The sequence below is a fragment of the Mizuhopecten yessoensis genome, unplaced genomic scaffold, assembly GCF_002113885.1.
Source record: "Mizuhopecten yessoensis strain PY_sf001 unplaced genomic scaffold, ASM211388v2 scaffold10283, whole genome shotgun sequence".
NCBI classification, from domain to species: domain Eukaryota; kingdom Metazoa; phylum Mollusca; class Bivalvia; order Pectinida; family Pectinidae; genus Mizuhopecten; species Mizuhopecten yessoensis.
In genome coordinates, this window is record NW_018408469.1 from 16,924 (window position 1) to 30,794 (window position 13,871).

Sequence of the window (13,871 nt, forward strand, 5' to 3'; positions counted from 1 at the left end):
GATTTTGCAAGTTGACTGTGGAAACCAAACGTCTGCCGAAGTATCGTGGAAGCACAGTTTTATCGTGTTTTATTCAGCATGGACGCCTTTAAAAGTTCGATAGAAGTGTATCCCATGGACATTGCATTTGAAGACGAAAGGAACATTTATAGTGTATATATAGACAATTTGGTGGCAGGACGAGTATATACATTTAAGATTGCAGCATACAACACCTACGGAAATACAACATCACTTGATGCTGTTAGATGTACAGTTCAGGGCGGTAAGTTAGTTACAATCACCTTTTGATACGGTGTTAAAGGTTAATATATTAGCAATGCGAAGAACTTATGTTTGTACATAGGTATAACTATTATATTGTGTATGTCAAGCGTTCGAAGCATTTAAGCTCGATGCCAAGACTTTCCATTAGACTTTTGGCATTCCAGTTACAACAAGTTTTGCCCTTCTCTTGACGGACCCTTTTACTCCCTTATCCACTTTTGATAGTTATGGGTCTGAATTTATTGAAAAGCTAACCACAACTGGCAAACAAAATCTTGCTATGTCCACCCCACCAATTTTTCAATATATCATGAGTTGTTTTTAAACAACATGAACTCATATGATTAAATGTCGATGTCTTAGTGACAAATTGACAAAAGAAGGTTTTGAGAGATACAGTTTAGAATACAGGCTCCTTTTTGGTTTCATTTGCAATCTTATTACATAAAGATGCCATGCTATGGTCGATGCGTTTGATTATGCTCACCTTGTTGTTTCTTTGTCAATATTCTAGGTTTTACTTTTAAATAACTTGGCTTTGACCTAGATTTACACGGAAGGTTTCGTAGACAAGCAGAGGACGCTCACCTTTCCAGAACTCATTGTCTTATCCTTCTTAAAACTTATTAATTGTATCTTTATCATATAAATGTGTCCACTGTTTATATTTTGCCCTTATATTATCACTGTTGAGTTCGAACGACTTAAATACATGTCACATTTTAGCTCACTGTTTGATGACAACAGTTCACTTAATGGATAAGGTAATTTATTATCATATATTTATTGGTTTACAAAAATATACAGATTCTATTTTTTGTTAGATAAAGAATGTTCCTGCGGTACCGACAACATGTATGTAACGGGAGTTGCCCTGATTTGTACCAGTATTCTCACGCTCCTGTTAACAGTTGGACTTGGAATATTCATTAGTCGTATGTATATATTACTCAAATCTTGATTTGAAAAACAAAAAGGATATTGCAAAAATCATATGTTAACAATATTAAAAAAAAAAAAAAAACTGATCAATGTCTTTAACTTGTTCTGTCTAATGGTTTATATCACGGATGAAACATACTCAAGACAACTGCATTACTTCAATTTACGGTCGTTATCTGTTAAACGATAAACAAGTACACACTACTTTTAACATCTACTTATGTTATTTTACAGGAAATGGTAGACTGCCTTTTATGTAAGTAATTTAATGCGGACACCAAATCGACATATATTCTATTTTGGTGTTCATTTGTTATTTTGTCTTGTTGTTAGTACCTTGTTTATATTAATGATAGTATAATGTTGTATGAAGTTTAAGTTAAAAAAACGTGCTAAATACAAATCATCTGTCTATGTTAAGAAAAAAATGTTCCGATATTTGAAGGTATATTTTGAATTGAAAGCTGTAAATTCAAAATATATAATAGTTTTGTATATTGTTTTCTAGAAAAGGTCAGCATCTTAAACAAAGGGAATTTCAGAACGTGCAACTTTCAGAACGAGGTAAGATCAGTGAAAAATGCTTGATATTCTTGTACACGTTGTTTTAGCGATAATATCCAACACCAATACATTATTTTCTATATACAATTCTTAACGTAGAGTAAATTTCGCAATATCGGTAAGGTTGCATGTACAATTCATAACAATACAATACCCAATGCTATATAGCATTCGTTTATTTGTACAAAAGTGAAAAAAGAAAATTTTGATTAATTTATAAAATTTCTGTTTCAGCTGTGACACCCAATGAAGAGGAGGACGAACGGTAATATTGTTTGAACATTCAATTCTTACTCAAAACAACATCTTAGCGTTATGTTTTTATTTTATTAGCTCACCTGGCCCGACGGGCCATGTGAGCTTATACCATGGCGCAGCGTCCGTCGCCCGTCAACTTTTTCCTTTAAAACGCTACTTATCCTTAACGGCTCAGAGGATTTTGACTAAATTTTGTCTGGAGCATCATTGGCCAAATGGTTCTCAGTTTTGTATAAACGGACGGTATGGTCCCCCTGGGGGCAGAAGGGTGGGGCCAAATAGGGGAAAAATAAGTAAATCTTTAAAAATCTTCTTCTTCTCAACCAATAGAAGGATTTTGACCACATTTGTTCTAGAGCATCTTTGGACAAAGGAGTCTCAAGTTTGTATAAACGCAGGGTGTGGCCCTTCTGGGGGCGGATAGTCTGGCCCAAAAGGGGAAATAGAGGAATTTGTTTCTCCTACTATACGAGTGAATGTTTATGGACAAAGAAATCAATTTTGTATAAACAGGTGTGTTGGCCTCATTCTTTGGGCCAGATGGGTGGGGCCCATTATGGGAAACAGGAAAACATTAAAGATCCTTCTCCTTTTGTATCGATGAAGGGATTTTGACCAAATTTAGTCTTGAGCATCATTTGCCAAAGGGTTCTCAGTTTTGTATAAACAGATAAACAAAGGGTATGCCCAACCCTACCCACCCCTGGGGGGAGGGGGGGGGCAGAGGGGCGGGGACAAATAGGGGGAAAATATAAGGATTTTGACCAAATTCGTTTTAGAGCATCTTTGGACAAAGAAGCTTCAGGTTTGTATAAACGGAGGATGTGGCCCCTCTTGGGGCGGATGGGCGGGCCAAATAGGGGAAATACATGTAGAGGATTTTGTATTCTCCTACTTGACAAGTGAAAGAATTTAAACCACATGCAGTCTGAAGCATGCTTAGGGACAAAGTAATGCATTTTGTATAAACTGAGGGGTGTGGAACCCCTTCTTTGGGGCAGATGGGTGGGGCCGATTAGGGGAAATATAGGAAAACATTAAAGATCCTTCTTTTTCTGTACAGGTGAAGGTATTTTAACCAAACTTGTTCTAGAGATTATTCGTTCTTCGGCCGAAGGGAATTTAATATTTATAAAAAAGGTACTAGGAAATAAAAGGTAGTTTGAAGTAGAAAAAAGATAACGATCCGAACTAATTCTATTAGTGCAGCAGGTTTATTCTGATTGCTATCGTCTCTTACAATACATGATATTAGAAACGGCAGTTGTATTATTTTCTCGATCTCCGACCTGCAGCGGTGTATCGTTATGGTTTTGAACAGATACATAGTGATATGTCTTTTAACTGTTAAATTATAATGCTTCAAAACACATTATTGAATTGTTGTATCTAGCTTTATCTATATCTTCACAGATCTCCATACGAACAACTTGATACGAATGAAATTACCAAGGCGTCTGTTTACTCTGAAATAGGAGGTCATCTTCCAGGTAAAACATGCAATCGTCGTATAAAAAATGATGCATTTTCTATACTTTGGCCCCCAAAAGAAACGTTAAATGTTTGTTATGCTATTGTTTCTTTAATGTACAGGAAATTATATAAATTCACACTTTAAAAATCAATATATGTTGTATCAAAGGATTTAACACCAGTTTCATTGAAATGTCCCAATGAAACGACAAAACTACCTTTTATCCAGCGTACGTAATATTCAAACATGAAAACTACGTTGCACAGAAGCGATCAACCGGTTCAACGATCTCATCGATGTCTTCTACCACAGTTCATATAGGAACTCCCTCCAATGTTTCAACGCTTGAGGCTGCTGACGTCCATTTCTCACCGTTCCGTTTTACTGATCCCTGCTCAGTGGAGTAGAAATCTGGAAAAAAGCGATGGCCACTCAAACATTTTGACATTATGTTGACAAGGAAATTCCGTGTTGACAAGGAAAATCTGTATTGACGCGTACGACACGAGCACATTCATATCTTACTGAAACGTGTCGTCATGTGTAATAATAAAATTCAGATGTAATGAACATGTCACATGTTGAATTATGTAAACAAAAAATTATGAGGGCAGTATATATGGGCTTTATTTACTTTACAATTATGAAACAGGTATTATCAATTGATACTCAATATCTTGTTGGTCCTGCTGGACCAAGTGGTTTCAGTGTTGGAGGAAAATTAAGTGTTGTTTCATCTGTATATGAGTAGAGTGCATACAGTTTGCAGAATGCATTGAATACAAACTGTAGAAACTGTGTTATTTACATACAAATAAATGGTTCCGGGAGATAATGTATCTGTGTAATGTTGCTTGTTTTGTAGGTCGCCGGAAAGATCCAGTCAATGAAAAGTGAGTTTGTATTATCACATATTTTTAATACATTTTTGTCACATCATTTAGTGTCTTCAATTTTTTTTACTTGTAGATTTAGGATGGGCATAATTAATTTAAGATATTTAATTTTTGTTTAAGCAGAGAATACGAGTCATTGGAGGGTCGGTCTAATCCAAACGTCTATGAAGAGCTCCAAGGTAAAGTATCTGGTATGTATGGATATATTTTCAGATACGAAATACATGAAATATAATTATGACAAATCCAAACATGTGCACAACTTTTAAAGGGGCATCACGGTGAAGTGACTTTATTTTTTGTCTTTTTTTCAAATACTACATAAACATATCAAGTGAGACTCCTTATGGAAAATAACGATCGGATTTGGCTGAAATAGATTCATAAAAATGATTAAATCTAAGAAAACCATCGGTATTTGTACCTGTCTGACCAACGTTTTGTTCAGGGATTTCCCTCTAATAGCGCATGCGCATAGCACACCATTTCTTTGTAAACAAAATGACTGGCCGTGTGAAGTAAGCGAAAGAAGCGTGTTGTACCGTGTCAGCTACGAAACGAAAAGTTGTCAAATGGTCAAAAGCTAGCGCAAGGAGTACGTTACGGAATCATTATTGCAGGTGGGTAGTATTGAAAGGAGAAAATAACTGCCGTAGCAGTTAGTACGGTGCATGTATTCTTCCGGTTAAGCTGAAATGGAATCGACAGAAATCCTAGCGCTGTTTATGTTATGGATAAATATCTAAAACTATTAAGCTCGCTAGTATATTTGTCTGAGTTTAAACACAGATGAACTTAGTTTAATATGTTAATGGGCATGTATTGGAGAGAGTTTACTTAGTGTTTCTATAATTATACAGTTGTTTATGCGAAAAGGGATAAGTGACTGGTTAGTTTGATTTTTCCATGAGGCCCTCCAAGGGATAACTGTTGTGATGGCCCACGGCGAATTTTCTGGGTCAACGAGGTACGTGTTATCGAAGTCCGTGGATTTACATAATTTATAATATCACCGAGTTAAATAAAATGGAATGATTTAATTATATTGCTGAATTAAACGATTATTTTTGTTTTTACATGCACGATTTAAATTAGTACTAATATGAGTAACCGGCCTCCTCTGCCCCGGCAATATATAAAAAAAAATCAGAAAGGTTTGTCCCTTGGTGTAGGCGGGGATGTGTACACATCCTTGGTGTAGGGAAGGTGTTTAGCCCCGTACCATCGGTACCGGCCATATTCCGGTACTAAATTTAAATATATCTACTTTATGTTTATGCCTATTATCATAGTTGACATTTAATTGTAAATGTATGACGGGGGAAGGCTGTGATAAATTGTAAAAACTTGTGCCCCATCCCTTGTTTAATTTTATTGGCAACATATTTATGTTTAAAGCTGAATAAATAAAAATTCTGAATATTGGCAAGTGTGCAATTAACTTCTAATGGTTAATAATTACTGTTCAATAAGTTTGAATACGGACTTAGAAATCATATAACTTGGTTTCATAGTGCGGTAAGAAGTTACAGTTGCCTGACGGCCCCTCTCTGGGGGCCCCTTTGGAAACCGTTTTATCTCGCTCCCATCACTTGTGTTTACTGCCTAGTCAGGTGACGTTATCGGCGCTATTTTTAGCAGGGCTTTCCCGAACAATTCAAGTGGTCAAACTGGACATTTGGAACGGACTATGAATATGGGGATAGCGAGATAACATAAGTGGAAGTGCTTACAATGCATACATTCATTAAAAAAAAACGCCTTTTCACGTGATGTCCCTTTAATATAGCTTAGCATGAGTCTTTATTAACATCAAAAGACATTAGATTGTTCTGAAATATTCTGTTTTTAGATTATAACTCTTATTGTAAAAGATTTTATACACAAATCAGGTCATTGTATACTTAAGAATATTTGTGTGTCCGTTATTTCTAATGTGTGTTTGATGATTTCCTTATTCAGAATTATAATGCATGTATACATGTAAAATACATATATTTTGGGTACAAACAATTAGGTGAAAAGTAGAATCAGTACATGCAAATATATATATATATAATAATAAAAACTTGTTGAAGATCTTAGGGGACAGGTGTGACACACTAATCGCGTTCAGATCACAAAGCTAGAAGCCAACAATAACAAGTTTTCATCTTTATTTTCAGTTGAGAAAGAGATATATATCAACACCGCAATTACTGAGGGGTCTTCTGGTCACAGGAAATAATCCATCTGGTTTACAACAAGTCGTAATAACGAACAACCTGAGAACGTTTCAATTAATACGTCAGCTTTTCAAAAGACTTCTATCAGACATTACCTATCAAACGAAGACCGGAAACGTTATGAATAATAATCGATATATATTAATCATAGATCATTTCGATTGTTTTAATTATGGATAGATACAGTTGTGTGATTGCACAATGCACCGAAATAACCCTGGACACATCGTGTGCACAATTTGACAAAGAGCAAGTCAGCAGCCCTTATTTCACCTCTGCACTTGTGACAGTCCAGGCATAAGTGTTGAACATGCATACTTGGATGATTTTATTGGGTATTCAGTCGTTACAATATGACGGAATTATTTCGTTTTCCAATACACTGGTTATTTACGTGCTATTTCCGAAAACAGAGAAAGACATATACACGTTTGAATGACTAAAATTAATAGTGTGTCACTTGGTAGGTGCATATTGTTTTCCGCTCCAAAATATAAATATTTTATACCAAGAAATATTTAGAGGTTTACCATAGAGGGAGGTGTTTACTTACTATATCTTGCTATTCATATCTACAATAACAAGAATTTCCATAATACACGACATTGGTAGGATTGTCGCCCATTTATGAGTTCATCTGTCGTCAGATGACAGCCAGTTAATCAGGCGAAAACGCTAGTAAGTATGTTAATAGTTTATTTATATATTTCCATTGTACAGATCACACTTGCACTATGCTATATATGTCTCTCTCTATATATACCCTTTACGACGAACCCTCTATTAATTTTACTGTATATACATGTGTGCCCTGAATGATATTATCGTATATGATGCTCCTGGTATATTTTTAGAAATTGTAGGCTAGCAATTTGACGGCATTTTCAGATTGTTTTTATTGAAACGTGTGGAAGACGCGGTTAAATGGATACCGATAAGACGAGAATACGTTGCATTAGTTTTTTTTTTTAAATCCTGTTTGTAAAGAACTATGTAAACTAATAGTCTAGTATGAGATAATGTGTGCAATCACTTCATTCTGTTTTAAGTAGAAAATTACATTTCTACCACGGGTCAAATTAAAAATGCGAGCACATGATTTCATATCAACGCATATACATGGATTCTCCTTGTAATATTCGTCAACCAAAAAAAATGTTTTTATACGGTTTTTGGCATGTAAACATGAACTTGTGTTAACACAAATGTATTGTTTTTATTACAACGTATGTTGTATGATATACAACGTACGTAGTAACGCAACATAAATCAACATTTTAATTATTTGTTCAATTTGTATATATACATATATATATTACTCGAGTACATTACGTATTCTAGAAGGTATGGTGTTTGTTAAACTATAGTATAGATTTAATATGTTGCTAAATGATTGAAATTCTATTGAAATAGAACTGTTTTACCAGTTTTGAGGATTGGGTAACTAAATATACCAATTTTAACTTGTCTCAATTTTATTCCTTTTATTTTGAATCACGTGATCTTCAATGTCATTTAATGTCGCTTAGTTTAACAAACAACCCACTAACGCCACCATAGTACTGTACTTACCAGATTGCATTAACGTAGGACATATGGCTATTCAGGAGAAGAAGTTCGAAAAAATAACATATTTATGCTAGATTAATTTGAATTAACTTCGTTATCCTTCATCCGAACATGCGTTTAGCTAAATATCATTACTGTAGGCCTGGGTATGCAGAGTACGTTCGTTAAAATCATCAAAAATATGGCACATATGAAAATAGATGAAAGACAATCATTTAATCGAACTTTGAAATAGTTCATCACACCACGCTACTTATAATGGCCCTATACTTCTTTAAACACGAGCAGAACATCTCAAAGTAATACAAAAAAAACAACATTTTGTTATCAATACCATTTCGCAAATGTTGACATTTTCCCTAATAATATACTAGCGGAAAAAATAAACTGCGCATGTATTACCGACTGTATATACATGAAAATGTACATGCATGACCGAGTATGACACATACACACTATCCGTGTGCCATTGGCAGTTTTTCCCGTGCAGTTTGCTCTCTATAGGCGTTGACTAGTTTGCACGTTTTTCTCGTCCGGCCATCCGATTCGACGATGCAAGTTTATTTTTCAACTGTTGGGTCACTCTGTTAAGACCAGTGAACAGTAAAAACAGCATTATAACGTTTTGATTAGTGAATAAGGCTATGCCGAGGCTCAATGAAAATGACCGCCTCTGGATTATTGGTATTTTTCAAGCTGGTATGGGCCAAGCTGTTGTCTCTTAACGTTTCCATGTCCCTCGAAACACAATCCGGGAGTTGTGGAGACGACATCAACAGTTTGGCCACGTCGGCGATCGTCCTCGTGCGGGACGTCAACGTGTGACATCACGTTAACAGGACAACCGTATTTGACTTGTCCATTTGATAAATCGCTACCAAACAGCAAGTTTGACTGCACGGACAATCCCTGGGTTGCTACCAATCCGAGAATTGTACGGAACCGATTGCGTGAACGAACTATCCGTCGGCGACGTCCTGCAATCCGCCAAGTTATTTTGCCACGTCATCGTGTAGCACGTCTGGATTGGTGCAGAACGCATCTGCGATTTAGTCGACTGATTGGGCAGGAATTTTGTTTACGGGCGAGTCGCGAATCCACCTGGATAGTAGTGACGGCCGTTCCAGAGTGTATCGTCGCGTTGTAGAACGGGTCCGTGACGCGTGTGTGGTACAATGACGTTCTTTCGGCGGAGGCAGCGTTACGATTTGGCGCGGCATCACAGCCAACGGGAGAAGCCTCTGGTGGTTGTTAACGGGAATTTGAACGCTCTGCGTTACCGTGACGAGATCCTGCGGACCCACGTCGTTCCATTCGTTCAAGGGCAGCAACGTCACATTACGCTACAGCAGGACAACACCAGGCCATACACAGCTCGTGTCGCTATGGGCCTTCTGGCCCAACAGAACGTTGACGTGTTACCCTGGCCTGCTGTATCCCCCGATCTGTCGCCAATTGAACACGTCTGGGATGAAATGAAAGAACAGATTACGGGCATTACCCAATCAACCGGTGACGTTGGCTGATCTGGCTGTAGCGTTGGTACAGATCTGGAATGCCATCCCACAAGCATTCTTAAACCGTCTGATAGGCTCCATGCGCCGACGTTGCCATGCTTGCATTCAGGCAAACGGTGAACATACGAGGTATTAACTTTGTGAACTCAGTATTGACCCCTGCTGTGTTTACGTCACTCCTGAGCGGAACTTATTGATTCCATAACGTGAAAAAATGGAAGGCAACTGTTGATAAATAACAAAAAAAAATCCCTGAAAACCTTGTTGTTCTACGTCATTCACATTTTTGTTTTATAACACATTTTAGGCATGCACAGTTTCTTTTTTCCGCTAGTAAATTTCCCAAGAAAATTCAGCAATGGCGTCCACTCCATCATACATGTACAAACAAGGAATACCTTACCTTAAACAGGTCAAAATTATAATTTCAAACAGTTTCGATCGTAATCCACCTAGCAAGTAACAGGTCAAATATCATGACTTTTCAATTTTGCATTAACTTATTATAGGATACGTGATTTGATCAGGTGCACAGATGCCTAGATATATTTAACCTTCTAATAAATTACGTAGTTTGGAATAACTTTGCTGAAATATGGCTTTGTATTCAGTAGTTCTACATCTAAGGTCGAATAATCTGCGGAAATATTAAGTATAAATGATTTGATCATTTTATTATAAAATGTACATAGCTATGCTATAGATTTGCTGAGATATTGTTTAACATATCGTGCTTTAATTTATCAAGTCAAATCAGAGCAGTTCTTGTTTTTCTCTCTGTGTGAAGATCTGTATTTGTGGGTAAAACAATAGAGACCTGAATATAATACATATCGTATTGACGTTATTTTTATATTACATCATTGTCACTCCTACTGTTTTTATTGGGCACTTGTATTGTACTATACGTCCTATGATAGCATTCAAATATTGAAATATGTTAATTTAAAATAATTGGCACTTGTAAATGTTTATCTCTTTTATTTAAAATGCATGTTACTTCAAAACGTGTTTAAAAAAAACCAGAACGTTTCAAGTGAGCATCTGACCTTGTGAAGGTAATGATGCATAATTTATTATGTATGTTATAAAAAGAAATTAAATAATTATAACATGATTAAGTCCGCTTACTTAAGGATGAATGTCCCACTGCACTGTCACATTTCCTATTTTCAGTAACCCCCACCCCTTTACCCGACTTTAAATTTCGCTGGCAAGGTAGCTCAGTAAGTGAGAGCGATAGTGCAAAAATCTGGAGAAAGTCTGGGCTTAAAATCCCCATCAAGCCCTGTTTTAATTGTAACACCCAAAGCACTGTTGATGATTATATTTTTTTCTTTCATCTTCATTTATTTTACATAAAAAATCCTACAAGGTATGGTTTTCTTTTCATAAATATTTAATTAAACCTGTAGTCTTGTCAGAAAAAAAAACGGTTCCCAATGCGGTGTCTGCAGCGGAACAAAAATACATAATCGTGTGTGTAATTAGACCATTGTTTGCTTGAAAAGTTGACATTTTGAAGTTACGAGTGCTCGATTGCTGTAAAACGATATTGATGATTGATTTTTTTTATTTTTTCTTAATCTTGAATGTACAAATAAATACATGAAATTTTCAAAATACCTTCTTTTTAAGCAAGCACACAATTGGAAAAGGCAGGTAAAAGTGTCGTATACCGAATTATACTTCAATGGTCATACATAACATGAAAGACAATGTTCTTTCCCAAGGATATGGATGCATTTTGTTTTTCTTCTTCAGAAAAAGACTTTCAGACTGATATTCAATTTTGCGACCCACATGCTGTAATGAGGTTGCTCAATTATCTGATTAATTAGTAGAGTGATTCAAAGTAACAACTCCAGATGTATAAGGGATTGAAAATGGTAGATACAGCAGAAGATATATCGTTAAACTTCTGAAACGACGGTAATGAGTGAAAAGGTCCTATGTAATTTTAACATAGCTTGAAATAGTCCCTTTTAACTCTTCGTCCCGTTCATTTTGTGTGTGGTCGGTGCATATTCGAACTCTTGTGATCTTTTCTTATGTGTTCAATTGTTTCTGAATACAAATGTTTATGTTTTCCCTTTATAGTGCCTAACGTAACAACGATTGGTTTCGGTTTCTCTTTCGGTACATTCAGTAGTTTCTCCGGTCTTTCGATTCCTCAAACAGTTCGGTTGCCTTTAATTACAAAATATTAACGTTTCTCTAATTTCTTTGTCATCTTGCATAACTAGTTTCTTGACTCTTTGATTCCGAACATGTTGATATCAATCTCAAAATCCAGCGTTAATTCAAGCTACGCATTTTGTGTTCGTCCTGCACTAATGCATGTTCCTGTTTCGAGCTTTTGTATTTTGTCAACTTTCAAGTTCATAGGGATCAAATATGCCCGACACAGCTTGGGAATGAAAATGACTTTGACCTAATTTAAAGGTCACAGGGGTCAACTATGTCAAACTCTTCAAATGAATTCACCTGAAAAGCTAAACTGTATATAATCTTCAAATTTAGTGGTGGCTTCCTTGGATAAAGCCTAAAAAAGTTTAAGAATGAAAATGGTCTTGATCTCCTTTCAAGGTCACAGGGGTCAAATAGGACGAACGCTTCAAACGACTGCCTTTGAAGAACGGAAAGGTATAGAATCTTCATATTTGGCTGATGGTTTCCTGAGAAAGAGCCAGACACATTTTGAGAATGAAAATGACCTGGTCCTAAACGGTATAAAAGGCCTGGACTTTGTTTCAAAGTCACAGCGATTTAAGGGGTTAAATGTGTCAAATGTGTCAAGCAGACAACTTCCCCCGAAAATGTGAAATGTAACGTATTTAAATATTTGGCTGGTAGCTTCCTTGGATGGAGCCTGACAAAGTTTGCAAATAAATTAAACTGGATCTTTATTTAAGGTTACAGGGGTTAAATACTTCAAGTGACTTCTTCTGAGGTACTGAAAAGGTATAGAACCTTAATATATGCCTGGTTACTTCTTTAGATTGAGCATGACACATTTTTCGAATGACCTCAACCTACTTTAAAGGTCACAGAGGTCAACAACATTTCAAACGATTTGTTCTGAAGGACCAAAAGGAACGGATTCACAAGATTTGGCTGGTAGCAGCTTGGGATAGAGCCAACAAAGTTTGAGAAGGAAAATATCATTGGCATATTTACAAGGTCACACCGACAAATACGTCAAACACGTCAAACAACTTCTGAAGAAGAACCAAAACCCATAAAAGCATATGATAATATTTGACTGGTAGTTTAAAGTTATGGGGTCGACAAAGTTTGCGAGTGAAATATTTGTAGGACAGGATAGTATTTAATGAGAATATTTTGCTATGACTGCTGAAATAATCAGGTGAGCGATACTGGCCCTCTGGGACTCTTGTTTTAATTTCCACTCTTCCATATCGAAACATTTTATGCAGCAGTATTCCATGCAGCGAAGACAGTGTAGTGGATTGTCCTTTGCAATGTGGAAGCGTTGACATGATTTACATTTTCGTTTATCTGCCTTGTTTATTGGTCAGTTTCATTTCCTGGGGACGTCAATTTGACTTTCCTGCGATTTATCCTAGTTGTATCTCACATTGTATTTTCTATCGTTTTAGACAGTAAACTCAAACATTATATTAACCTTTGAAGATAAACTTCCGGGTTTTTTTCTATGTCCATATCATCGGTAACTCCTCTTCATACGGAAAGGTGAACTACAGCGTCCGTCGCCCTTGAAACCGGACGCCTGTTCCCGAGCCTATTCAACCTACAACTACTTTAATAAAGATTTATCAAGTTTATTATCATGCTATTTTAATCATTACCATCAATAACGTTAATCAAGCGTTACATAATGGTGACCTCGTTTCCACGTTTATTAGTTATGTAAGATACATGTAAGGTTATACCAGGACGTTTGTAAACTCTGTAACAAAGCGGGCGTATGTATATATACGGCATGAAGTCTGACATTTACCTACATGAACCAATTGTGTGTGTATCTCACCTCTAACTTAGCTTCTACTTGTCAATTTAACTACTTACAATCCAATCCTCGATTGGTACGCTGAGTTGTATTCAAACTATATAAAGTGTTGATATCAGTCACATATGTAATCTTGTTGATTGACAGTATAAGCTCACTTTGTAG

General features: G+C 36.2%; 1 protein-coding gene across 2 annotated transcripts; it reads left to right on the forward strand.

Moving 5' to 3' along the window:
- Nucleotides 1-1,102: 1,102 nt before the first annotated feature.
- On the forward strand, nucleotides 1,103-7,920 carry LOC110460010. Of its 2 annotated transcripts, none has more exons than XM_021512697.1 (8): nucleotides 1,103-1,202; nucleotides 1,444-1,465; nucleotides 1,718-1,773; nucleotides 2,008-2,038; nucleotides 3,445-3,521; nucleotides 4,371-4,398; nucleotides 4,522-4,592; nucleotides 6,567-7,920. In XM_021512697.1, the coding sequence occupies exons 1-8, from the start codon at nucleotides 1,121-1,123 to the stop codon at nucleotides 6,626-6,628; spliced, it is 429 nt and encodes a 142-aa protein (XP_021368372.1). In that variant the 5' UTR covers nucleotides 1,103-1,120; the 3' UTR covers nucleotides 6,629-7,920. The 2 variants fall into 2 exon arrangements, with proteins under 2 accessions (XP_021368372.1, XP_021368374.1); XM_021512699.1 differs by having other exon boundaries at nucleotides 4,525-4,592.
- The last annotated feature ends 5,951 nt before the right edge of the window (nucleotides 7,921-13,871 follow it).